The sequence below is a fragment of the Camelus ferus genome, chromosome 28 (assembly GCF_009834535.1).
Source record: "Camelus ferus isolate YT-003-E chromosome 28, BCGSAC_Cfer_1.0, whole genome shotgun sequence".
Lineage (NCBI taxonomy): Eukaryota > Metazoa > Chordata > Mammalia > Artiodactyla > Camelidae > Camelus > Camelus ferus.
The window spans coordinates 6,025,957-6,053,950 of NC_045723.1; the positions used below are offsets into that span (position 1 = coordinate 6,025,957).

The 27,994-nt window shown below is 48.9% G+C and overlaps 1 protein-coding gene across 1 annotated transcript; it reads right to left on the minus strand.

Moving 5' to 3' along the window:
* Positions 1-944: 944 nt before the first annotated feature.
* On the minus strand, positions 945-27,958 carry RPIA (ribose 5-phosphate isomerase A). Its single transcript, XM_032469474.1, has 9 exons — positions 27,626-27,958; positions 22,385-22,445; positions 20,294-20,349; positions 11,819-11,878; positions 9,512-9,576; positions 8,211-8,279; positions 7,417-7,558; positions 6,056-6,155; positions 945-1,887 (listed from the first exon to the last, which is right to left on the minus strand). Exons 1-9 carry the CDS (start codon positions 27,908-27,910, stop codon positions 1,793-1,795), a joined length of 933 nt encoding a protein of 310 aa, XP_032325365.1. The 5' UTR covers positions 27,911-27,958; the 3' UTR covers positions 945-1,792.
* Between the last annotated feature and the right edge of the window lie 36 nt (positions 27,959-27,994).

Consider the following 27,994-nt stretch of genomic DNA (forward strand, 5'->3'; position numbering starts at 1 on the left):
AAACTTCCTATCATCCAGATGAAAATAGGCTTGAAGAAAGAGAAACCGCTCCTAACAGGTGTGCTAACAATGTGTGAGGCAGCTCATGTTTAAAGAGCCCCCTGAGAGTAAAAGGGAAGGAATTCAGCAAAGAAAAGAAAGCCTCTTCACTGCTCAGTTCTGGCTGGTTAACTTTAATTCTGCAGCTTGATTTAGCAGGAATTTAGATGCCGGTAAGTTTGGTGGCTATAATCCAAGCTTCAAAACAGAGGGCCAGGCGAGTGAAATGACTGTCCAAGTACCGTGCAAAGTCAGCACGGGGGGTTATCAGGACACTCAGCACAAACACCTTTACAGCAGGATGGAGGCCCAGGCCCCATCTAGAATCATCACTGAGCTGATCGCGGCCTTTCCCGTCCCATCTATGAGGCTATCTGGATGGTTCACTAGGCACTCATCAGGCACGCTGTGACGACCACAGGCTGGGAGAAACAGAGGAAAGTCACGTTACTCATTTTACCGCTTGTCAGCTCCCAAGACTAAAGGAATGACTAGTATAAAATTGGGGGATAATCTGTGACTTTTGTTCAGCTGTGTTATCTCTATTCATAAAGAAAACCAATTTCTTGTTTGACAAAGGTCTATGGAATAAAACTGACATCAAGGTCTTTCAGAAATAAAGGAAATACTTACCTACTGTTTGGCTCAAGATTTCTTGAGTGAATTCCACCTCTTATCAAAGATCCAACATAAACTGGGTGAGCAAAATCGATTCCTGTTTTACTGCAAAACTAACACAAATTGTACAGTAAAGACGAAGAGTCGGGGAGGGGTATAGCTCAGTGGCAGAGTGCAGGCTTAGCATGCACGAGGTCCTGGGTTCAATCCCCAGTAACTCCTGTAAAAATAAATAAATAAACTTAATTACCACCCCCCCCCCAAAAAAAAAAAAAAAAGACGAAGAGTCAAAACGGCACCATACTGTTTTATTTCAACCCTCAAACAATATAAAGAGGTAACAACTTCTGATGCCACACCATGCAAGTAATAACAAAGGAACAACAACAACAAAAAACATTAACAAACAAGACAGTCATTTACAGGTGCTTCACAGCAGTGCTTTGGCAGTACTGGCAAGGAACTCTGGCCAATTGCTTCCAACCACAGGGGTCTCAATGAACCCCTTGATCTCAGAAAAAGAGCCCCCACATTTCCCCCCTGATAATTTACACATTCTGAGTCACTACATACCACGTTGCTACAATCAGCAGACTTTTGTAAATCACATCTTAAAACACATAAATATACATTGTGCGTGATCACAACAAAAACTAAAACCAAAACAGTGTGGTAGAAAAGTAAACATACGTCGAAGTTTCCAGTAAGGCATCAGGGAACTACTGCTGGCCGGGCCCTTCATTTCACTAGTTTAAAGAAAAGTTGCGATTTACATTTCTCGGCAAACCCAAGATTCAGAAGCTTAACCAGCAGGCTCAGTTAAAAGTTTAAAAGTCAGTCCTCTTCTCTTTTTATTTTTGGTAAATATTTCATATAAAACATGAAATCACGTTCTACTTCATAAAAAAAGCTGAGTATTTTTAATAGTAAAAATATATATGTTTATATTTCTCTTTTTAAAAAGACATTTAATAACAATACTTCAGAAGACTGGAAGTAAGCCCCTCACCCCCCGCCCTGCCAAGCTGTCCGCCTGGCACAGATACATTAAGGCAAAGGCTCCTGGAGAGGCGTGGCCGCCTCGGCCGCGGGCCGGGGACTAGAGATGAACACACGCCGCTCCTGCAGGGTCGGGTCAGAAAGGCTTCTCCCGCATGTTCACCGAGCCATCCTGCATCCCAAAGTAGACTCTCTCGGCCATGTTGATGAACAGGCCCGTGTCCACCACGCCTGCAGGGCCAAGGGCGGAAAGAAGCAACATGTTTCAGCTTCTCAGGGCAAGGAGGAGACTGGGGCCACGGGGCCAGCGGGGCAACCACCATTAACAGCACTGGACAGGTGACAAATAACGCCTTCTCTCGCACGTGACAACGAAAAGAGCTGCTGATCATGTTCACTTCTTCTTGAATCCCTTCTCCCCTGCCATCTGGGCTTTCTCTCTGTACCCAAATGTGCCAAGCTTCTCCCTGCCTCAGGGCCTTTGCTCATGCTATTCTTTTTGAATTCGACAACGATCTTTGAGTACTTCAAGGGGCTGGGGCTTCTCTGCCCTTCATATATCAGATGACAAGTCATCTTTCCAGAGCGGCCCTCCATGAGTACTCTAATTACTCTGACTCCTAGTGATTCTCAATCACTCTCTCAGCCTTAGAAGTTTTCCCCCCAGAGTGCTGGAAGATACTTGCAATGCATATACCGCATGAAAACACATAAACTCTCCAAATCAATACAACAGACAACCTAGTAGAAAAGCGGGCAAAAGACTAAAGGTACTTCACAAGAGGTTATCCAAGACGGCCAACAAACATTAAAAAAAAATGGCAAACTACTCAAAGGGGAATGCAAATTAAAACAAGACACCACCACACACTCACCAGAATGAATATAATGAAATGTGACTGGGATACAAGACACTCCCACACAGACACAGAGGGAGCAAAATGGCAAAATCACTTGGGCAAATGTTTATTGGTGCCTCTTCTAAAGCTGAACGTATTCAAACCTGTTGATTCAGCAACTTTACTCCTTACCCCTTTTATATAAGCAACTATCAGGCATGTATATGGTCCTCAAAAGACAGGAGGTGTAAGGATGTTCATAGCAACACTTTTACTAATAGCTAAAAACTGGAGAAACACCCAAATGTCCATCAAGAGTAGAATGCATAGATAAGTATTTTTTTCACACACATAAATACGATGGTCCACTACTCAGTGATGAGAGTTAACCACCGCTGTTGTAAGCAACCTCTACCAGAAATATTTACATATGGACACATCCACTAAAATGAGATAATACTGATCAACTACTGAAAAAACAAGCTGGATGGACCCAGTGTGTGGGGGAAGCGGCACCTGCATCCGCTGCTGGCAGAAGTAGGTAACATGGTGCCGTCCGTGGAGGGCAATTCTGCACCATCTAGCAAAACTAGACACATGTAGCCTTTGATCTAGTAACTCCCTTCTAGCAAAGGACTGGAAACAAATATCTGCTAGTGGGATCTGGTTAAATAAATATGACAGACATAAAGATGGAATGCCATGTAGTTGTTTAAAAAAAAAAATGAGGAAGCTCTTTTGTGAACCATAATGTGATAATCTCCAAGATGGGAAATAGTAGGAAGCAAAACACGTATGCAGTGTGCTACCACTCGACTAAAAGGGAGGTGGGAGGCTGTTTGCATTTATGAAGGAGAAACTCAAGAAGGACACAATCTTGGTGGCTGCCTCCACACAAGAGCGGTGGAAGGAAGACACGTCTCACTGTTTACTCTTGCAACCACATAAATTCAAAAGTAAAACTTTCAAAGACAGCCCCCAACACATAAACAAAACCATCCACTGGCAATTAAAAGCCATCAGGCAAGAGAAGAGCTGCTGAGACCCGGAGGCCTCTGGCACCATTGCAAGCCCCCCAAAGACAAGCACAGTGGCCCTCAAGCCCCGTCCTTTCCAAAAACTCTAACACCAGGTGACAGCTCCCACCAGATCCAAAAGAAAGTCAAACCAGGTTCAGAAAAGGTTTCAGAGAGCCAGCAGAGACGCGTGGCGGCGGTCCAAGGTCTGATCTAGAGCAACCTCCCTCCGGGTTACTGAGGTGCTGGGACGGACTGACCCACCCCTCCTCCCACCCCGAAGCTGGTGGAAAGGGCAGAGGCAGCTCAGCTCTGGTTCTGGGTGGAAGCAAAGGAACATCCGGGGTGTGACCAGCCAGGCACCAGTTCAGCTATCCTCTAAGCATCCTCATGTCCACGAATGCCCACGGGACCAGGGCAGGGCAACAGGGCTAGACGGAGAAGCCTGCCCTGCTTCTCCTCCCCTGACTTGGCCCAGCAGCAAGTACTGCCACAGACCAAAGAGGGTGAGAAAAGAGAGACGATGATCCTTGCGGCACTGAACTGATTTAGTATCTAGCCTCTTTTCTCATTTTCTGCACTTTAAGTTCCTAATGAAACTCTGAACTTCTCCAGGACGAAGCTCCTACTTCCTGAGGTGGAAAGCAAGTACAGGAGAAATGTGCTCACGAAGGACATCTCAGTGTCTCTCAATAAGCAAGAAAGGTCTGAGCAGGTGCAAGAGAGCTACCTAGTGGGCACTGAGAGAAATCCACCTCCAGAAGAACAGGGTCGGGACCGGTGGGCTGTTCCCTGCTCGCACGCTGGGCTTTGTCTGCGTTACCATTAGGGGCTATTCTCCTGTTACTAACAGTGACCCCTAGACTTCTCGTCCTCCTGCCTTCTTGGTTCCTCAGCTCTTCACTAAAGATAGCACTAAGTGAGGGAATACGCATAATGCGACTCATCTTTTTTACTTAGTAAATCTGGGAAAAGATTGTCAATAGACAACTAAATCAGTAGACTAAAGGTTGGAAGACTAAAGGTATTATATCGTGTTTATGTATGTAATATATCTATATAATATATATATTTATATATATATTTCATTCCCAAATAGCACGGGTAAATTAGAATCTCACCCAGCACAGTGGATTATGGTGAAGATAGCATCCTTTCTTCTTAGGGATGTATTCATTCAGCAAACACTGTCGCGTGTGCTGGGGCACCATTTTAACTTATTTAATCCTCCTAACAATCCTATGAGGTAGGTACTAATAGCCTCCTCTACAGAGGAAGAAACTGAGTCACAGAGACGTTAACTAAGGCCACAAAGGTCATACTGACAGAGTTCAGATCCTCCCCCAGACTGTCTGCTCCAGACTCCACTCCTAGTCACTACAGTCTGCTAAACCGGCCTTACCTTTCCCATTAGCCAGTTCAGGCCTGAGAACACTCCATGTCATGGAATATTCCCAGTCAGAACCTTAGCTGCTCCGTATCATGAAACAGAGCTCTCTTACACCTGCCTCTTCTTTTCGATTTCCTTGTACCAGCCTTCAATACCACCCTTGGCCTGGCTCCTGACTCACCTCTACTCTGCCCTCCCAGTCTGCACCCAGGGCCCCGGGTCCCGGGTCCCGGGTACCAGCTGCAGCAGAGGCTCCTTGCTGCTCCAAACGTTCGTGTCACACAACCCCTCCTAGACCTGGCTCTCGGGGACGGAAGGACTAAAGGTTCAGGGTCCAGAGGCAGATAACCTGGGCCCCCATCTTGGTGCTGCAGCCCTTGGGCAAATCGTTTCATCTTCCTCAAGCCATGTCCTCCTCTACAACTATCTCATCAAACTGGAGAATCAAACGAGACATTTTTAAACACTTAGCACAGTGCATTACTCTGTGCTAAGAGGCAGGTCAGAAGCCACCTCTCCTCTGTGGAACTTCCCCACACGGCCCAGAAGCAGCCACTCTGCACTCCCGGTATTATTCCTCCAGCGGAACCGAGCACACTCCACCTTCTCGGTGGGCACAGCTTCTACGCAGCCACTCCCAGCTCTGCCCAGGTTCACACCAACTCTCCTGGAGGCAGATCCCCCGTTCTACTGATGGGAGCATCCCCTGTAACACAGGGCAGCACCTTGCCCACGGCACGTACCTAATGAATGTGGGGGAACTGAGTCCTTCCTCCCCAGTGCTTAAGAGAGCCCGCCCAAATCAGAGGCTGCAGCCAAGCTCCTGGGAGGAAAGGCTCTTTGCAGAGAGGGGGCTTATTTCAAGGCGAGCCCCTCCCCCGCCCCTGCCACTCCAGACCTATCCCAGCTGAAATGGGTCGTGAAACGCCAACCAACCAAGCTGAGAGGTGAGCAGGGGCCATTCAGAGGGGAGGGAGAAAGGAGGTGGGAGTGCAAAGGTGTGAAATTAGAAACCCCAAATGTGGTATAAAGGAAATCCTTCTTTCCAACCAAGTCTTTTCAAAGCCCCCACCCATCGTGCCTCCTGTGGCTGGAGGCGGGGACAGTCAGGAAGGGCACGGGTATCTATGCTCGGTAAAGGCCGCTCACGTTACCTGGGATCATTTTGATAGCTGTGTTCACTTCACTCCATTTGTGCACCCGGTCAAACTTCCAGTCCAGGATAAAATTCCCGTTGTCCGTCACCACGGGGCCCTAGAAGGCAATGTCCCGCATTTACAGGGGATGTAGACACAGGCAGGCAGAGAGGGACAGGAAAGCGGGGCTGAGAGCCAAAGACAGGGACCTCAATCAATGTGCTCTGACCAGCGCGCCTGCCGCCTGCTTCCCAGAACCCAGGACTACAGAGCAGTGACGAGCAGAGGCATGGAGTCAGAGCTGGAGTCCTGGAGCCGCACAGGCACAGGTCTCACAGAAGCCGTGAGCCTCTGAGAGCCTCCGGTTCCTCGATTGCAAAAAAGGGACAATAAAACGGACTTTGTGAGGCAGCCTATACATAAACCACAGTGAGGGCTCACAGTGAGGACTCAACAATTCTTAGCTATTGTTAGGGTGAAAAACTACAGCACCAGGACAGACCACCAACACGGCCAGCATCCCCACAGCATCACACTGAGAACCACCACTACGCAAAGCAAGACGGTGCTCCCCTAAGACAGTCCACCTGAAGTCAGGGGCGGAGATGGGGCATGGGGTCAAACAGGCTGGGTGTAGTTCATTAATCCAGAATTCCTTATACTAACTACTGTATATAAAATAGACAAAAAACACATTTCTTCTGCATAGCACAGGGAACTCTATTCAATATCCTGCAGTAACCTATAATGCAAAATATGAAAACGAACATACGCATGTCCACGTATGACTGAAACATGATGCTGTCCACCAGAAATTGACACAGCAGTGTAAAGTGACTATGCTTCAATTGAAAAAAAAACAACCCAGAATTCCTCAACAGTGCTGGGCGCTAGAAAGTGTTCAGGACCACAGATGTGGCCAGAGCACGGAAAGGAGGACTCCCCCGCACGCTGGGGAAGGGGTGGAAGCCCATGGAGGAAGCCCACGAAGGCGGGTGCTGGGCCCCTGCGGAGGAGCTGCAGCCCTGAGAGAGAACCTCAGTGATGCCCCCTCCGCCTTTCAGCTTCGCAGGGAGCCAGAGCCAGGGCTCTGCACAACCACTAGGATTAGAACCATGATTTTGAAGAAGTCATTACAAAACACCAGGAGGAAAACACAACAAAATAAAAATTCATCAGGGCAGAGTTACAGCTAATTTGCTTTCTTTTCTTTATGTTCAAAACTTTTTAACGTAGTTCTGCCCGTAACCACAGTTAGTTTGGGGATTAAAAATAAACAAACAGAAGCCGACTGCCCAGTCTAGACACAGAAGAACTACCGGAAGCAGGAAGGAGGACCCTGCGCTGAGAACCTGGAACGCCTCTCCCCGGGCACTTACTGCCTTGTTCACAGCCATTCGAAGTTCAATCACGCCCCCGAACTTCTGGGTCACGGCCCGGCTCACGGGGACATAGGCCATGGGGATGACCTCGATGGGGATTCCCTTGTGCCACTGATCCCCGAGGTTCTTTGAATCCTTCCTGGAAAGTCAAAAACGCAACAAATGTAAACAAGCGCAAGGGCGCAGGTGCACACCCAGCTCAGGCCGGGGGTAACTGCAAGGTGAGAGGCCAAGCGAAGGGAGCGGGGACGAGGGGACAGGGCTGCAAACCTGCTGGCTATTTCATCGTTTAAGAAAAGCATTTGAAGAAAATATGACAAAAGTGTTAAAACTGAGTATGACCAGCTTGTGGTTATACAGGTATAATAATTGTACAGCTGTCGTAATTCATAAGTAAATACATTTTGTTTTTAAATTCATATGCTCGGCTCGAGTGCCTTCTACTAGACTCCGTGAAGGAGAATGAGAGAGCCTGGTCAAAGACTGCCCACGGCACAAGTGCCGTGACACAGAGGAAGCAGGGCGCGGACTCACCGCCTGGAGCAAATGGGCGGTAAACAGGATGTGCTCTGCTAACAAGGACGACGAGCTGTTTCCTCCTCCTCCCAACGGACACGTGAAAAAGCCGTGTCCAGCCTCAGCGCGAGAGCGGAACATAAGCCTGCAAGACGCTGTCCCAAGCCACAGAGAGCCAGACAGGCCCTCCACTTCTCTACTTCCTCCTCTATAAAGTGAGGCCTGGGGTCTGATCTACCTCCTCGGTGGACAGTTCAGAACCCCGAACATCATACCTGAAATCGGCGATCACAATGAAGCGACTGGCGTTGCCAGCCACGATCTTCTCCTGGGTCAGGCAGCCTCTGGGATGGGGGAGAATTAACACAGGGGTAAGTCAGACAAAAACTGAATCTGGGAACGAAGGTCAGATCCAAGAAACCAAAGTCCACTCAATTCTGGCACTTAAAGAGAAATTTAGTTTTTAATTTTTAAAGGAACATCCCCAACCCCATCAGACCCTGCAATGGGCTGAATTGTGTCCTCCCTCCCGAAAAATTCACTTGTTGAAGTCCTAACCCCCAACGTGACTGTATCTGGAAGAAGGAAGTAATTATGGTTCAATGAGGTCACAAAAACGGGGCGCTGGTCTGATAGGACTAGTATCCTTTTAAGAAGATGCCAGAAAGCTCTCTTGCTCTCTCCCCACCATGCGAATCATCTGCAAGCTTACAGCTTCCAGAACCGTGAGAAATAAATGTTTCTGTTGAAGCCACCAAGTCTAATGTATTTTGCTATGGAGGCCCGAGCTAAGACACGCTGCTTCCAGGAAATGGACCGTGGAAATACGAGCCTGCATGTGGGAGAAATGGTTCCCGGGGGGCCGGGCACAACCCTATCTAAGAGGCATCTGCCAGGAAGCACTGACTGTGCTTAGGGAGAAGTCATCTGAGCATGGCATGAGGCGTGGCACTATAACTTGAGAAGGAAGGACAAGCTTTGAACAACCTGCCCTATTTGACAGTCAGGGTGACGAAGTGGAGAGAGGGCACGGTGAGATTTTAAACAAACTCTGTGTCTTTCCACAGTCTGCCTGATCATGAGAACCAGGAGCCCGGGGCTTCCCCCTCTTCAACTCACTGTTCCCTAACCATCCCACACCCACACCCACACCCACACCCCAGATCATCACTTAAGAAACACCCAATAAATGTCTTCCGAATGAATGAATACATACATCACTAACTGCTCATGGAGGCAGGAGCAGCTCTAAAGCAAGGACCGCACACTGGTGCCCACAGACCTAGTAATGTAGCCCCAGCAGCATGTCTGGTTCAGCCTGCGCAGTGTTTAAAGTCTGAATCAGCGGAAGGGGTGGACACTGAGAATCCACTGAGATGAATAATCTCACTGAGGAGGCCCAGGCTCCTGCTAATGACAGAAATGCCAGGCTGGCCCTAGGGCCATATGCTGTCAGCATCCCAGCGGAGAGACAAAGTCACAGACACCACAGCGGCCATGTGTTCGCTGCGCTCCACTCTGCCTTGCTAGGGACTGCCTGGCAGATAATACCCTGCAGAAGAGCCCCGCCACTCACCCACCACCCTTGATGAGATTGAGATCAGCATCTACTTCATCGGCGCCGTCGATGGCGAGGTCGATCTGCGTTGAGGGAAAGAAAGAGACAAAAGCCATTTAGAGCCTTGAGAGGGCAGGCTCTGTGCTTAGCCTGAACACGCAATGGCTCCTCAGATCCCAGGAGCCCCCACAGCCAGGCACGGATATTCCGATTTAACCCACCCAGAAACTGAGACGCTAAGAGGCTAAGCTATGCCACCAGGGTCACCAGGAAACAAACGTGGGAACGCCATCTGTGTCCAGCTCCACAACGTAACCCTCCCTTTACTCCCCGCTGGGCTTCTCTGTGCACACGCTGGCATCACCGCCAGCATGCAGTCTCAACGTGAGTAACTTCACCTCCAAGTTCAGAAACAGATACATAGTGTATCCGTGGAATTAAAATTTCACTGGAGGGTGGGGCAATAATGGGGAAAAGGCTGAGAAACACTGATTCAGTGAGTCCCGATACTAATGTGGCAAAAATAGCCAGTTTGAGAGGACAGAGAAGACCCAACCGAGAGCTACAAAGGTGGCACACACCTGATATGATCCAGAACTGGAGCTTATCTCAGATGGCCCCACTGTGACCCCACCAAAGCACCTGTCTGGCCCGCCCGCTCCCTCTGTATTAGGAAGCTCCACTGCCAACCCTAAAGGCAGTCAAGAGGGAAACGGATTCATTCATCTTTCAAAATTTGAAATCAAGGAAGCTGCGTATTTCTCGTCACTCCTGGCACTCTGCATGGACAATATGGGAACCTCAAACAAGGGTTTTTAAAGCAGCAGTATAAAACCTCAGGGTACAAATTCAGTTCAAGGTGCAGTTAGAAGCTGCTCGGCATGGCACGGGGAGACATCCCACCAAGTTTCAGCAGGGCATTCTCGCTTCCATCCTTTTATAAAGATGAAGTCACAGCCCGCGTTGCTTCTCCCCACCCTGCACTACCCCCAGGGTCTGGTGGCACCATGGCAGCTCTCCAGGGCCTAGAAGGTTTTGACCTTTTCTGTTTGGTTCCAGGCCCACCTCAACCCAAAGCACTCTCCTCACAGCACTGAACAGCTGACTCAGCCTGTGCCCAGCTCCACCCATAGAAATCTCCCAGCAAGCCATGGTTCTTACAAACCCCTCCGTGGCCCACGTGTACCAGGAGAACAAGGTTAGTAGACCACCATCAAGTTCATTTTCGAGCTGCCAAAATCCCACCCCTCTTCCCTTCAGCCGTGCCCTCTTCACTGGGCACCATCACATTCCACTCACCCAGTCCTAGGCACCCCAGCCCGTCTGAGCCCTGTCCACATACACCCACATGCCTGCCTGGAATTGTCCCCATGGTTCCCATCCACCCTCTCTGGAATGTTCTCTCCTGCCCTTCCCGCCTGGCCTTCAGGGCCCTGCTCAAACTTTACCTCTTCCCACAAAACCCACCTAACAGCATCGCTCTAGAGCAAGAAGCACCCGAATTCATATTCAGGCTCTGCCACTTACAAACAGCATGGCTTGCCCTCTCTGTGCCTTTTTCGCACCTGTAACACAGAATAGTAATGGTATCTACCCTCGGGACTGCTGGAGATTAGATACAGTTGACCCTTGAACAATGCAGACGTGAGCTGAGAAGGCTCACTTAGAGGTAGACTGGTTTCCCATGAAGCATGTACCACAGCACGACGTAATCCAAGGCTGGCTGCATCTGCGGGGTGGGACCGCGGACACAGGGGGCCAACTGTGCGATCTGACTGAGCACCTGTGGACTGTGGTACTCGCAGTGGGTCTGGGAACCAGTCCCCCAGGGACACTGAGCAATGACCATCGTTTAATGCAGGCCCAGCACAGAGCATGATACCTGGTACGTGGTGAGGGCTCAGAACAAGCTACTGCTGTGCGCACGCAGGCTCACTCTCACGGCCTTCAGTCGCCTCTGGATTGCCTGTGTGTTTAATCGTCTTCACCATAAAACTCGGTTTCAAACGCCCATGGCTGCCTGGGATGACCACTCCTTTTCTCCACTTAGTGGTAAGCTCCGTGGGCCGGCTTGCTCTTACACGTCTCAACAAGGACTGCCAGACACCCTGGGTCCCTGAGCCCTCACGGTTAGACCACAGGGATGTGCTGGGAACTAACAACCTCCCCACTTGGGACCTCAGCCAAGGTTAATATTCAAAGTCCCAGGAGAAAAGTTAGTAATGGCTAACCTTTCTCCGAGACTTGACAAGATATCCAGAGCCCATGAACAAGTGACAGCCATGAGAAAGGCGCCAGAAAAACGCAACAGCCTGACTCCCTTACCTCTGGGTGTCGGTCCAGGTCACTGAGAGTTAAGCCGTACTGCAGGATGAGCTGACGGGCCTGCGGGGAACAGGAAAAGCACTCTGAGCGAGGGCCAGGATTCTCAGAATCCTCTTGGAGTTAAGCGACACCAAGTCCTAACTAAAGACTCCCTCCCAAATCCAACCTGGCCCACCAGGAGCTGGGAGATCCAGGCCCACGAATGGCAAACGTTAGTTCATCCTGGGAGGCGGAGAAAAGCAAGCAACACATACTGAAAAGTCTGCCCCAGTGCCAGGCCGAGGTCCTTCCCAGGGACCTGCTACTGAAGACAACGCCGTGGCCTCCTAAAGCTCCTGGGAACACAGCGGGGCGGGCCCCCCTCACCCGAGGCATCACTTTCCACCGTTTCAGTTACCCGAGGGCAACCTTGACCGAGAAATATTACATGGAACATTCTAGAAATCAACAATTCGTAGGTGTTAAATTGCACACCATTTTGAGCAGCACGATGAAATCTCTTATCCACTCTGTCCGGCCCGGGGTGTGAATGACCCCTTTGTCCAACACACCCCGCCTACTTGTCCCTTAGCAGCCATCTCAGTTATCAGACTCTGCATGATGCCTAATGCAGGCAGGCCCCGTCTTCCTGCGCTTCACTCCCCTGCGCTTGGCGGATGCTGCACCTGCTACAAGGTGAAGGTCTGTGCCTGACCCTGCCCCCGCCCCGGGGAGTCCCCAGGCACCACTGCTCCAACAGCATTTGCTCACGTCACGTGTGTGTCACATTTGGTAATGCCTGCAATATTTTAAACTTGTTCATTATTGTTATTAAGTGTGTTAGGGTGATCTGCGATCAGTGATCTCTGATGTTATACTGTAATTGTTTTGGCATTTTTTAGCAATTTTTAAAATTAAAGTATGTACTTTGCTTTGTTTCAGATATAATGCTGTTGCACACTTACTACACTACAATGTGGTGTACACATAACTGATGTGCACTGGGAAGCCAAAAAATTCACGACTTGCTTTATTGTGATAATCGCTTCATTGCGGCGGAATGGAACCAATCTTGCCGTATCTCCAAGATAATGACCCCAAAGTGCAATAGTGATGCTGGCAAGCCGGATGTGCCAAAGACAAGCCGTAAAGTGCTTCCTTTAAGTGAAAAAGTGAAAGTTGTCAACTTAGCAAGGAAAGAAAAAAATGTCACACACTGAGGTTGCTAAGATATATGGTAAGAACAAATCGGCCATCTGTGACATTGTAAAGAAGAAAAAAATTCCTGCTAATTTTGCTGTCACATCTCAAACAGCAAAAGTTACAACCACAGTGCAACAGTGCCTAGTTAAGATGGAAGAGGCATTAGATTCGTACAACAGGAAAATCTGAGGAGGGAGACCACATTCACCTAACTTTTATTACAGTGCATTGTTATAATTGTCCTATTTTATTATTAGTTACTATTGTTAATTCATAAATTAAACTTCATCTTATGAATTTTTGGAAAAAACATAGTACGTATAGGGTTCAGTACCAGCTGCGGTTTCAGGCATCCACTGGGGGTCACGGAACGTACTCCCCATGGATGAGGGGCGGCAACCATGTATTTTTTTTTAAACTTCCTAAGCTAAGAGCCAAATCTACAAAATATTAGATAAGTCTTTAAAATAAAAAGACTGAGGAAGATCATTATAAATTGATACACAGTTATTTCCAGGCTTTACTGTTGAATAAGAATAAGCAAAAGAATATAAACACTCAGAAGAGAACATAAAGGCAGGACCCCCAGAATGGCTAGTGAGGAGCTCGGCAACTGGAGAGCACGGGCCTGGGGAAGGGTTAGGATGTCTGTGGGGAAAGTCAGCACCGACATACACAAAGCTGTGGGGATGGGTGAAATGACCGAAGGCAATCTTCAAATCCAAAATTTTTAGACTCTAACAATAACACAAAGACCCTGGAATCTGCAGTATAGGGGACCTATTTGGATCTTGATTCTAATAAAAAATACCTTTAAAAGATAAGATAATAGGGGAAATTTGAACCCTGGATTTATTTGATGCTATTAAAGACTACTGGTTAATTTTCTTTTTAGTACTGTTGAGATGTTTAAGTCTCCCTTTTTTTCAGAGACATAATGAGATACATAGAGTGAAACCATACCTACACCTGGGATTTGTTTTAAAATACAGAGGTGGAGGAGAATGGGGTACAGATGAAACAAAATTAGCCATGAATTGGTAACTGTGGAAACCAGGTGATGGGTACACGGAAGTTCATCATATTACTCTTTATCCTTATTAAAGTTTTGAATTTCTATAATTAAAAAAAGAACAAAATGCTGACTAAAAAAAGCAAGTTCAAAAAAGAAAACCCCATGATTTTGTTCTTATTAAAAAGAAAGAGAGAAAATTCTTATTAAAGAGAGAAAACCACAATAAAAGCAGTATTACTGAATTATTTCTTACTTCCTAGGTTTCTCCAAAAGTAGTACAGGAGAAACCACACTCATTCCAGAACCTGAGGCTATAAAAACATTTGCAACGTCTGGACAATGAGTTCCCCAAGACTCCCACAGCTCTTGGTATTCATACCTTTGGGCCATCGCTGCCCACAGTGTCCCAGGGTTGTTCTGTGTGACCACTGGCACACAGCAGAGGTGATGGGTGATGTCAGGACACTTCTGAGATCAATTTAGACAGACGTTGGGGGGAGGAGAGGGGGACATGCTTCAACAAGATCCTTCCCTCCTTCTCCCTCCACCCCCATCATCACACACACTGGGCGAAACCAGCTGCCAAGCCCTGAAGACCCTGAGACAGCCCTAGGGACAGACCACTACCAGACCTGTGACGAGCGAAGGCCTCCAACAGCCCCGTGAGTAAGCCTGGCAGCAGACACTCCGCGCTCAGCTGAGTCTCGAGATGACTGCAGCCCTGGCCCACAGCTTGACTGCAGCTCACCAGGGACCCAAAGCCAGAACCGCCCAACGAAATCACTCCAGATTCCCGACCCTTGGAAACGGGGAGCTAATAAATGTTGTTGTTTTAAGCTAAGTAATCGAGGGTAATTTGTTCCACAGCAACAGATATCTACTACAGATGCTTGTTAGAAAAATAACACGCACGTCAGTGTGATATTCCATCGTGCAAATAAAACTGTGGTGTACTCTGATTTCCTGTTAATTTCGTACACTTCAGAAACAACACTGAACAGAATTCTGATGTATTATACGAAAACTAGATGTCAGGAAACTGTTCTATTATGATTCCTGCGGAAAAAAGTCCTCCATAAATATATCATTTTAATTTAACATTTCATACGTTTAAAGTTACTGTTTCATGAGGACGTCCTGTGTGCTCATCTAGACAGTAACCAGAGTATGAGACACATTCTACAGACGCTTGTCACCCTACAGCAGTTAGGGTCAGGAGTCCAAAGCTGGGTAAATAACTAATCATTCTGAGATCAGTCTAGAAGGGATTACCTAGTACAAACTCCTGTGTTAAGAAAAGAAATAGATGCTCAGAGGTCACAGTGCTAATTAGGGACAGAATGCAGACCAGAAATACACTGTCCTCCTGTTTAGGGAGTAGGAAGGAAATTAGGAAAGGAAAACAGAGGGAACGTAGAAGAAAAAGGAAAGGAAAGGACAGCCCCCGCTTATAAATACAGGAACTGAAGTCATCCTACGTGACAATGGTAATATGCTATTAACAGTAACAGTTTTAAAAGGAGTTCCTTGGCTTTCCCTCCTCCACCTGAGATGGCCCTGCCTCCTCCCAAGCGCCAGGCCCTGCTTTCCAGGAAGCCCCCAGTCCCTGGGACAAGGAGTGCTCGCCTTCCTCTAAAAGGTGCGTTATCTCTACCTCTTCTCTACCATATATTTGTGAAAAAAAAAAAAAAAAGACACACATAAGGCAGCATTTATTCATCCAACAAACCCAGAGTACCCACTAAGAGCCAGGCACCACCCTGGACCCTGGCAACAGTGAGTAACACCCCATGCACAAGGAGCCGCACATCCCTTTAGAAACATACATCCTCAGTGATCACCACGCCAACTGAAATCTGCCTGTTCACTGCCACCACCTGCCACCCGCCGCAGTACCTGCCCAGAGTCCGGCGCACGAAAGGGGCCCAGTAGATCAGCTGTCTACATTGTGCGGCTGGGCGGCCTGCTGTGACCTCCCTGCCCCACCCTGGGGGCAATGAGCAACAACAGAACAGGGTATCATCTCCCTTTAAACAGTCTGCCTCCCCGTTCACAACGTGGAGGACCCTGTACAACGACCTCAAGGACTCCACTGGGGTGGGACCCTTCAGGCCTGCTTCCACCAGCAGGTCCTCCAACTCTCCCTTCTTCCCATCTTTGCCCTGACTCCCCACAAGGCCCCTGAGAACGGCCCTGCACACAGAAGTCATAATCACAAGTGGCATGAGCTTCACCCTTCCTGGGTGTTATGGGCTGACTGTGCTCCCCTGAAAAAAGACATGCTGGGGTCCTAACCCCCAGTGCCTATGAACGTGACCTTATTTGGAGACAGGGTCTTCACAGAGGTCATCAAGTTAAAGCAAAGTCACGCAGGCAAGCCCTAACCCGCTAGAACTGGCGTCCTTAGACGGGGAATCTGTACAGAGACAGGTGCACAGGGGGAGATGGCAAAGTGAACACGAAGGCAGAGATCAAAGTGACGTGTCTACAAGCCAAGCAGCGCCAGAGACGGCCAGCGAACCACCAGAAGCTGGGAGAGAGAACAGACTCTCCTCCTTAGCCTCCAAGTGAATCACCATCTTGATCTCAGACTGCTAGTCTCCAGAACTGGGAGACAACAAATTTCTGTTTTTCAAGCCACTCAGTCGGCAGCTCCTTGTTACGGCAGCCCCAGGACACAATATACCGGATTCAACACACAGCCCTACTGTGGGGGACGGACCCGTCACCAGCTCGGCCAGCACGACTGCGGCCACAGGTGCTTGAAAGGATCGGTGTCTCCTGGACACCAGACACCCCAAGCTCACCGGCTGAGGGGCTCCTGAGGGTGTGGGGCAAACACCCCTGTCTGTCCGTCTCTTCCAGCTCTTGAAAGTGCAGGGAGCAGGAAAGCTAATGATTAGCTTGTAGTTTAGAAACAACGACAGGAAGCAATGCCTTACTGCAGCCCCACAGCTGGCACCCTCACAGGCTTCTCGTGGTCAGGCGCACAGCATCAGGCAGGCTAGCGCTCCTGTTTTCCATCAGCTTCACAGTAAAACCTGAAAGTTTTGCATTTTCCCTTCAATCACCCAACAGAGGTAGACTGAAGGCCAGTGTGAATAAACACTGGTTTTTTAACTTTAAAGGGAAAAATCTACAAAAATTATTTAAATCCCTATGGATTTACTTGTTTAAGAGGTAGAGAAAATGATTTTTGTCATTTTGGTTTCCTTTCAGTCATTTCAGGAGATTGCATCCGGCTAAACTTCACACAAAATAAGGGGGGAGGGGGACAGTAACTGTGAACAAATGAGTTTCTAAAAGTCCTGTGAACTGTGAATGGCTCCTGCACCTGGCCAACTAGAATTGGCCGGCGTTTTCCAGTCTGGGGTTATTAACGACTATGGTTAAACGGTTAAATAACATGGTTATTAATCACCACATCATTACACATAGGTGGGTCAGGAGGATGCTATCTTAAAGACACAAGATCAAACTTCCAATTTGAACACCTGTATTTAGCTCAGCTCTTTCCCAAAAATCTCTGTAAAAGTACAATACAGGAATTTTTCTTAAAAGCATAAAGCAAAAAGGAGAAAACAGCAGCAAACGAAAGTAGACCACTGACGGACAAAGGTAAATGGCAGAAATGAGACAGAGAAGCCCCAAGCCGGCACTGGAAGGAGCCAAGAAGTAACCAAACAAACAGCACAGAACGTCTCAAGAGGCTCAGGACTCAGCGGCAACGCGAACTTCAGAAAGAGGGCATGACAGTGGGAACGAAAAAGGGAAGACTGGCTGGAGGGTTATTTAAGACCCTGTTACAGCTCCATGTCTCTCCCCACTGCTCTCAAAGCAGCATGTTTATTCTCTGGAGAAGGTCAAACAGCAGGTCTCCGGACTGGGCTGCCCGGCACCACCGGAGATAAGGGCTCTCCATCTGCGAGCTTCTGCTGCGCAGCAGCTACTCCGAACCTCAGAGGCTGGAAAAAACAAGTATTTGTAATTCCCGTGACTCCACGGACTGACTGGAAGTCTCTGGTCTGGGCTTACTCACACGCCTCTCGTCCTCCAGGACAGAAGCCAAGGCCTGTTCACATGGCAGTAGAGTGATTTCAGCAGCAAAAGGGCCAAGCCCCAAAGCAAAGCACTTCTCAAGCCACTGCTGGCAGTCCACTGGGCCACGTCCCGTGGGCAGAACAGTCACACGATCAAGCCCCGAGTCAAAGAAACACAGCAAAGGTAGCGGGCACTTCTTTCCCATCTACCACAGGTCCTACGCTGAAAACAGGGAATGAACAGCAAGTTTATGTTTAGAATTACGGCAGGTGTCTGCTAGCCCTCTTCCCCCACCTGGCTCCCAGGACACAGGCAGCCACACGTACCCCTTCTAAAAGGGGAGGAAACCCGATCAGCCAGAGGAAAGAAAGATGATCTGACGTCAGGAGCTTCCAAGATGAGAGCTTGGCAGACAAGCCTAGGACAAAGACCACCCCATCCTGAGAGCTAGCTTCCAATCAGCTTCTTAGCCCTCTAGCCTTCAAAACGAGCAGAAAGCTAAAAAGCCCCAGAATAAGAAATGCCGGAAATAAAAAATAATAATAAAAAAAAAGGCCAAAGCACTCTAATAATATTTGACTGTGTTGGTTGTTTATATGAGTATTCATGAAAACTCAGAATTACATGCAAAAGAGGGTAAATTTTTTTGTACGTAACATATCTCCAACAAACTTTAAAACACTTTGAGGAAGCAGATACAGAAGGAGAAAAAAATCTTAGAACAAAAGCTTTCAGGAAAACAAGTAACGGGCAGAAAAAGAAGAGTAATCGCGGCGCACTGCACAGCCCGGCTGTAGTGCGGACATCACGATCCTGCGAACACTGAGCAAGGCCTCGGCACAGTGACTGCACCGGACGACTGGGAGAAGGGCGTGCGTGAACTGCGAGAGCAAGGAGGGAAAAGGCGCCAATGTGCATCTTCCCTTCATCCATTCAGTGTAGAATTATGACCTGAAGGTGAACAGATTTTTTAAATTACAAGAAAAGCATGTGGTTTCTAGACTTTGGAGCAAATATCCCATCAGCTAAAAAGAGTTTTAAAAGCACAGCTGTCTGAAGAGCAAGAAATGGCGGCGGTCAGGGGTGGGGAGGGTGAGGGGAGTGTTCTGTTTTTTAATAAAAAGATTTGACTCTTCAATTCATGTATTTGTGTAACTTTAATTAAAAATAAACACCAACATCAAATGTACTAAATAAGAAATAAAGATGATCAAGTCACTTGGAAAAATTAGGCACTTAGCTTTTTCAAAAGACCAAGACAAGCCACCAGAACCACTCTGACTTTAAAAGTGTCTCCTCAAGACAGCAGGATTTCAAAAGCAAAAGAGGCCTGTAAAACCTCTTTCATTCTCTGGCCTGAAGCAGGAACGATGGTACTGTCTTCAGTCCCCGGGGTGCCCGCCCAGCTTGCCTGGCGTCTCCAGGAGATGTAGCTGCGAGGAGGCTCTAACAGCAGGCACCACCCTAACTTCCCAGCCCGTCCACCCGGAACCCTCCTCCACGCCCTGCTCTGACAGGCTGGGCACACACCTGGCTTAGAAGGAAGCTCGGCCCCTTCCCCAGAGCTGCCTGCAGGCTGCCAGTGCTGAGCTCCAGGAGTGAGAGTTTCTGTCCCAAACCAAGTCCACAAACTCACAGGAGCGCCAGCCACCGGGAATGCCAACGTTCAACCCCAGGTGACAGTATCACCATGAGGAATCCAATGAGAGCTCACACACGAGCCTCTCCCCACGACGGCCAGGTGAGGGACGGGGCTCTCTCTGGGCACCGCTCTTCCTCCCAAGTCTACTCTGCCCGTTATCCTTCCCTGGATTTAAATGGCTCCACTGTCTGCCTTCAGCAGGCCCTACTATTGGATGGCGAAAGAGCATTCATTAGACATGGACTCAAAGCACCGTACCTGCGCTCCCGGCACATCGCTCAACGGCCTTTAGCCTCGGTTTTTCCATCTATAAGCAGAGACGATTCTCCTTGAGGACACAGTCCACATGCTCTCTATCGACTCCAGGGTGCCTTACACAAGACACACTGAACTATTCGGAGGGAATAAATGAACGCATCGAAAAGCACGCTTCTGAGGGGCAGTCCCCAGCCAAGAAACCCCTCTCCGGCTCCCGGCTCCCGGCTCTCCCACCCGGGACAGCCCCGGCGCGCAGCCAGAGCCCCAGCCCCACGTCCGCAGGGACCAGAAGATTCAGCGGCAACCGCCGAAATGCAGAGCGCAACGCAGGCCGTACCTGGAAGGAAGTGGGAACGCAGACGAGGTTCAGATTCTCCTGCTTCACTCTTTCAGCTGTGGAGACAAAAGCCGGGTTGGTGGTTTTTCACTCTCCTCACCTCATTTCCCTTTGTCACGTGCACATTTGCTCAGATCCAACAGAAAAGGTCTAACCACCCCCCCGACACACACACACACAGGCGCCTTTCATTCTTTGTCCCCACCCTCGGTGGAAAAGCTGGTGAACAGACTTCATGTGTCACGAGACAGGGAAAGGAAAGCCTGAGGAGGTGAGTGCTAACCAGGGAGAAAGGACTGGCTATGTCAGGATTTGCTATTACGTGCCTGACAGTATTCAAATGAACTTTGTATATATGAACTCTTTTAATCCAGTCACCCAAAGAGAATTTACAACTATTATCCCCATTTTACAGATGAGGAAACTGAGGCACAGAGCCGTAAAGGAACTGGGTGGTTACACAGCTGACAAGTGGCAGACCTGGGATCTGATCCCAGGCAGCCTAGTGCCACAGTCTTGACTACTTCCCTCAACTGCCTTTTATAGAAAAAAAGCTAGAACTTGACTTTTACATTTAGTGAAACATATAATCATTTACAGACCCCAGACGGTGGTTAAAGAGGGTTCATTTATTCATTTCGGATTTCCACCTTTCAGGAAAATGTTGACTTAAACAAAAAGAAAAGTCTCAAGGCATATGGATAAAGAAGGTCTCCTGTCATTTCAGTGAACAAAGGATGCTGCGGCCATCAAGTCATCAGCCACTGCAGCCGCCCCAGGCGGTGCAACCCAAGAGGATTCTGGATGGAGAAAAACACAACACTGGCCTTAGACAGTTAAGATGCACATCAAAGGAATAATTTCATTAAGCCCAGACTCTTGCATCTGCCCATACACAGAAAAGCACTAAATCCATTTAGTGCTGATGTCTGGTTTTTCTTTAATTAGCAATAATCTTTTGATGTTTGACTACATGGTTCTTTTTGCAAAACTCCTGTATATCCAGCTCCTCCTTTACCTCTTCTTAACATTCCCTCTAGAGTTGTGTGAGAGGCTCTGTCCCAGGCGTCCCCTCAGTAATGCCCCGAATCCCCAAATAAAACAGGACTCTCAACTTCTAGGTAGCACTTTTTTCTTTCCCCCTCCAGTCGACAGGGAAAAACTATGTTATTAAAATTTCAAGTCTCTTTAATCACTGAGTATGCACCTTGGGAGGTTTAGATGCCACTCTTATGAAATCCACAGTCATTTCCTGTGTCCTAAAATCCTCCACACACTAGGTGCTGAGGCAGAAAGTCGTGCAAAACGCTAAGGTCCCTATGAGGCCAAGGAGAAGGGTCCCAAAAGCCATCACACCCACACCACAGTCTCTCCTCAAAGACACAGCGTTCAGTTCCTGGGCTGTCTCCGGCACTAGATCAGCCTTCAGGCAAGCCTCTCCTCTGTGCTTTGTTCCCCCCAAACAAGAGCAGGGCAGTAAAACCTGTTGAACAGCCACGGGCCAATCATTCGATCATTCGTGAGCCCAGAGCCTCTCCTGAGCCCAGAGACACTGAATCAGAAGGAAGTCAGCACCTGTGGGAGCCAGCCCCCAACTGCAGGCATCTCACCTCCCGGAATCCGCTCCAGGGTCACAGACAGGGCGAGCCTGCGTGGGCCTCGGTTTGTTTGTTTGAGGAACCCCAGCTCTGCAGGGCGTGCCTCGGGATCCACGTGGACACACACACACACACACACACACACATAACAGCACTGATGATTACAGTTCTGTGGAGACCTCACCATGTCAGCTCCTCCCCTCCAGCTCGGCAGAGGAAACAAAGCCAGGGCACCCCCTAAGCTGGCTGAAGAGGCCCAACAACCCCACTCAGGGAAGAGCAGGCACACTCACCTGACCAGGCTCCACACTGCTGGCACCAACCTGGGCAGGTGCCGAAACTGTGCCCCACTTCCTCCCCCTCCACGTCCCCACCCGAAGCACCAAGGAGGCAGCCCGGGAACATACCTGTGCCCCACTTCCTCTCCCACCTCCACGGCCCTCCCCTGCCCCCCACCCGACCGGAGCATCCAGCAGACAGCCTGGGAACATACCTATTCGCTGCACAGCGTGGACAATTGTAGAACCGCTTCCAATTCCCAGCACTTGGTTATTCTGTCAAGACAGGGGGAGAAAAACACAAAACGTATTAATACCATATCCTACTCCCTCTTCAGCCCACTTCCTAGAGCTATAAATTAGGCACGGCAATTCACCAACACCAGTGCAAGGCGGGGACTGTGCCCACAGGCACATAATCACTGAACCTCAGAGCTGCACTTTATCCTGGGGCCCAGCCACAATTTATCAGCAGAGCCCCCCTCCTTTCATCCCTGACTGTGGCATCACCATTTCCTCCTGGTAAAAGATCAACTGAGGCACATTACAAACTCTAGGAGTTTATTTGAGCAAAAATCAATTTGAATCGGGCAGCATCCAATCTAGCAGATAGAAAGGAGCTCAGGAGCTGTACAAAATGAAAGACTTTTATAGCAAGAAGAGGGCGGAAACGAGGAAGTTACACCAGGCAAAAAAGCACGTTGGTTACTGTAAGGTTACTTCCCTTTAGGGGATGACAGGCATCTACCAGGGAATCGACCTAAGTGCGCTGGTCAGGCCACTCTGATCGACTGGGTTAAGATTCCATTTCTGGTAGAGACAAAAGGGTAACAAATAAGCATCAGTCTGCTGACGGGGGCTTAGCAGGAGCGACTCCACCTTGGCTCTGTTGTTTTTAACACTCCCTACATCCTATTACACAAAGGCTTACAACACTCAGCAACTTAAGTCAGCCTCACAGAAACGGTCTGTAGATAAACACTGAAAGATTCCTGGCCAACCCCAGGGTGGGGCAATCAGAAAGGAGAGACCCTAGAAAAAGACAGAGCCTAGATGTACACTACGAGCAGAAAACAGAGGTTTCTGGCTTCAGTGACTTTTCACACAAGTTTAAAATCTAGAAGGCAGGGGACTGACTACCGTCCCCTTCAAGTTGGTGGCATCAGAAGGAACCTCAGAGACACATCAAGGCTATCATCCAGAGCCCCACCAAAGCCAACAGAAGAGGGGGGAGGCTGAAGTAACCTCCAGACAGCAAATCACAGCGGCGCTGTCCAACCGGCCCCAACGGGCCCTCACTTTGCAGGCGCCTGCTTCGGAGAGTACGGGAAGAGGGCGAAGGCTTGGTTGAGAACATGAAAGAGCCTTCATCTGCCACGGGAAGGACTTACTAGACGGAGAACAGTCCATGAGTAGAAAGAACAAGACACAGGCGTCAGACTACTGAGCCTGCCATCTCAAGAAAAGGGGAAGGCACTCCGGAGTGGACCAGGGGCGGAGTTGGGCCCCAGTCAAGGTCAGTTAGACCACAAACAGCAAAACAAGGTCAGGGTACAAGCAGCCAGGAACTCGTGTGGGGCTGGCTCCTAAGCAACTTCCTGGGAGTGAGCTCCCACCCACTGAGGGCAAAACAGCTACAAACCCATGCACTAAGCATCTACCAAGGAGATTTATAAATGTTAATGTAAGTCAAACCTCACAACAACCCCTTGTGCCCTCAAGGCCCATTACCCTACTTTAGAGATAAATTCAACACCCGAAGGAAAAATTTAAGACTTAGAAAGAGCAAAAGAGAGGATTAGATACCCTTTCAATAAAATGCTGGAGTCCACAGGCATTAGCTGATCCTACAGGGTGTGTGCCTTTGCAAATTCTTGTCCACAGAAATGCAAATTGTGTTCTGAGAGATCCAACTGCTACCCTATAGCTCTTGGAAATTTATCTTGTTTTTTTTTTTTTTTTAACATTTTTTTAATCTTAGAAATTTATCTTAACACTCCTTCACTGCATACAGTTTTATGGTTTTTGGTTTTTCCTGTGAACTGGTTAGAACATCTTTTCCAGTTCCCTCAATCATTTAATAAGTTAAACAAAATCTCTAATACATATTTATTTTACAAATATCTTGAGTTTACCTTTAAAAAGAAAATCATTGTTCAACAATGTCAATTACCCCCCTACACAACCTCACTTTGAACAAGCAACTTCAGGAAGTTCAATTTGCTGAAACATCATTTCATTTTGAATTTCTTAGAATTCCAGCAACTAATTAACAATGAAGCCCACAGTGAAACTTCCTTTGTGGAGAGCTGCTGCCAACACCCCGGGACGAAGGCCACAGGAGTACCCAAGGCCAGCCCGTGGGCCCCACAGCTGATATGGCCCTTCTCCAAGTAAGACTACATCTCAGAGGAGAAAAGACTGGAAAGAATGACTAACAGGTGGACGGAGTTACAAAAAAGAACAAATCAAATGCTAATGTCCCCTGCCTACAGAGACAACCCCTGTGTTCCTGGCCTGATGGAAATCTCTTTTACTAGCTCAAAGTTCCAAAGACACCAAAAAACACCAAGGGGCCTTAAAACAGAGCCTCTGCCAGGCCAGCAGTCCACCTGCAATGATGTCCTCAAGAAGGTAATGCATCAAGTAGCCACTTAGCTACCTCGGCAAACCTCAACAGCAAGGCCTTCAAGAACAGTAAATGGTGTATCACAACCCAAAAACATGCAAAACAGCTGAATATCAGAAAATGTAAAAATCTTCAAGTAACAAGAAAATGTCTTGACTAGGTAGGTTCAACCTGATCTTCACAGCTGACCTAAGGCTGAGCGCTCCAGCTATACAGTAATTCAACAGCCAGATTCCTCATTACCCAGCTCTGCCATGTCACCCAGCAGGCAGGTGGCACACAGATGAACTTGGGTGAGTCACACAAGCTCTGTGCAAGCCTTCTCCCAGGGGCCTGCCAGGCCCAAAGCTCTTCAACCATGTGGTCCTGCTACCCTGGAACCAAATGACTGGCCAAGAATCAGTATCCCAGCCAAAGGCAGAGGTGGCCCAGCAGTAGAAGGCCGTCAAGCAGGCTCTACTGGAGAAGCAGGCCTCTCCTAATGGGCAATACTAAACCACGGGTCATTCGTGCAACATCACAACTTCGCTCACCTGGTCCAGTGAGGTAACCTTGGAAACACCTCTTCTGTTGACCAACTGGAAACACTGCCCACCAACTTCTTCAAGCTAAGCCAGCCAAAGACCAAAGCCTAGGCTCCAAAGAGAACCTTCCAGAGAGCATGGCTCTGCATGGTGCCTCATCCTGCTTGACTATGCTCCCGGAGACAGGCAGATCTGAGTCCAGAGTGGCTACTCAGAGGGTTCAGCTGAGAACTCTTCAAGTTTTCCAACCACCCAGACATGGAAGTGGTCACCACACTGGAACACCAATGGGCTAGGAAATGGAAACCCTAGAACCCAGAGATCCACTCCACCAATAACCAGACAACGTCCACCTTTGTGTCCACACTCCACATAATTCACCAAACATTTACCAGGCAGGCTCCACTGTGACCAACACTGAATGGAAATAAACTACCCTCAGGAGCTGACCCTTCAGGGAGCCTGGAGACACAAACACACACACACACACAACCAGAACACAACACACCAGCATAAAGCTCCTAACAGGTAAATAAAGTGCTAGAGAATCGAAGAGAATTTTTCCTCCCCTTACAAGGCTAAGGAAAAACTAAAAGGAAGCAATGGCCTTTGAACCAAACCCTGAAGGACATGTATGACTTTAACAGACAGAAGTAGTGGACAAGAAAGAGAATTCCAGGTCAAGATTAAAACACACACCAATGCCAGTAGTCTGTCTTTTCTGATTATCTGGTGCCTGGGGGAGAAGGGAACAGAGAAGGAGACAAGGCTGTGGCCTTAAGGACGAGAACCAGAGCCTCTCAGCTGCGTATCCCCTCCACCGGGCTCACTACCTGCCTTGCAACAGATGCTCCAGATGTGTCACATGGAGGTGAGGATGAGGCTACCTGAGGGGCACTGTGTTAAGAGCAGATGAAAGCTTCAGAAGATGACAATGCACCACTTGGGAGGTCAACAGAGGGGACAAGATAAGGGCAACTACAATCCTCCAGCCATGGGGAGAGCCCAAACCAGAAAAGTTGGAAGGTCAACAGGAAGGGTCAACTCTAAGAACATTCCAAAGGTGGAACCAACAGGACTTGGCACAAAACCCACCTGAACAAACTTACACGAGTGAACAATTCATTTTATCCAGGCATTCTAAAATCTCAGCGTACAGTTCCAATTTTGCAGCTGAGGCACTGAATCCCAAAAGTAGAGCCAAATTACATGTTTCACATTATCTCTGTGAATTTCCATAGAAAATCCTATTGCTAACGAGACTTGGAACAAGTTACACCAGACCAGGCGGCCTGGAACTGTTGGAAGGGCACTGGAACAGGAGTCACTGGGTTTGGGTCCTGGAAGGCACTTTGTCATTTCTCCTACAGAACGCACTGGGGCACAGGTTACCAACCAGGCTGTGGGAGGACCTATGTAGGCAAAATACCTTGTACACTAAAGCATTACCAAATAAATGTAAAGAATCATCATTACAAAGAAAAGGGAATCTGATACCACTTTCTAAGAAGTAGAAGAGAATGACAAAAAGCCAACAAAGCCAAGGCAATTCTACCTAAGGACAGAAATACTGCACTTGACTCCCAGCTAAACATTATAATTAGGATAATTAACTTGATTACTTACGGCAAATCCAATCAGGTTAAGAGACTCCACAAAGAGCACCAAACCCCACACTTAACAAGTGGGGCCACGACCTCAACGAGTAACAGCTGAACATCTCCACGCCCCGACCTTAAAGTACAGGGTCCTGCAAACTTAAAGGGTCCACCCCGGCCCTGTCCAAAGCTGGTTTAAAGCCCGAGCCTTCCGCTTGGGCTCCGTCTCTCCTCCGTCTGGTGCGTACATTCAGGAGCCTCAGGAGCGGCTGCGTGCCCAGCTAAGCACCTCCCTGGAGTGAAATTTCAAAACAAATCCGCTCTCCACCGACTTCCCAGGGCAGTGAAGAGAAGTGAAGACCTCGCTTCTAGCAGTAGCTTTCTACTTATTGATAAAAAAAGCCACACGCCAAGTCCCTTCTAGCCCCACTCCATTATCAGACACCACCGGGCTCCACTTAGCAAACTGTTATCCGGCCTGACGAGAAGTCTTTAGATAGCTCAACTTTCAGGAGGCTCGCACCCAACCATTTCCACATGTAAAAGGCCTTGAAGGAGCAGGTCTGAAGCCGGGTGAAGTGCGCACCCGCTCCCCTCTCACGGAGCCCCCGCCGGGCAAGGAACTAGACGCACGCACAGAGCCCAGAACGCGCAGAAGGAGCCCACCAGGCCGAACACAGGCGCCCCACGCCCCAAGCTGCTCACCCTCACATGGTTCTCCACGGCCGCACGGCCCGCCAGCTTCTTGGCCTCTTCTGCCTTGGACATCGTAGAGGGGGTCGGGCAGACGCTGTTAGTGTCTCCGCCGCTTGTACTGGTGCTGCCGACACCGCCGCGAGTCCCGAACTGCGCGCGTCCCAGAGGCTGCACGTGGGAACCCGGGACGCCCCAGCTGTTCCCGCCTCCGCCGGAGGCCGCGCCCCCGGCCCGCCCGGGCAGCGGGGCCAGGACCCGCCCGTAGAGGGTGCTGAAGGGCCCGGGGCGCTGCATCCCTCCACCTCGCTCCAGCCTCCGCCACGGTCCCGCCCTCGGCTCGGCCGGAAGTCTGGAAGCGCACGTACTCGGTCCGCGTAC

What these genes read in the sequence shown, in the direction of transcription:
- RPIA (XM_032469474.1), bottom strand. Translation starts at nt 27,910, where the DNA reads ATGCAGCGCCCCGGGCCCTTCAGCACCCTCTACGGGCGGGTCCTGGCC. An exon ending in GCGTTCCCACTTCCTTCCAG is followed by an intron (nt 11,879 to 20,293) that starts GTACGGCCTGCG and finishes TGTTCCCCGCAG; the next exon opens with GCCCGTCAGCTCATCCTGCA. An exon ending in ATTGTGATCGCCGATTTCAG is followed by an intron (nt 7,559 to 8,210) that starts GTATGATGTTCG and finishes TTGACTTTCCAG; the next exon opens with GAAGGATTCAAAGAACCTCG.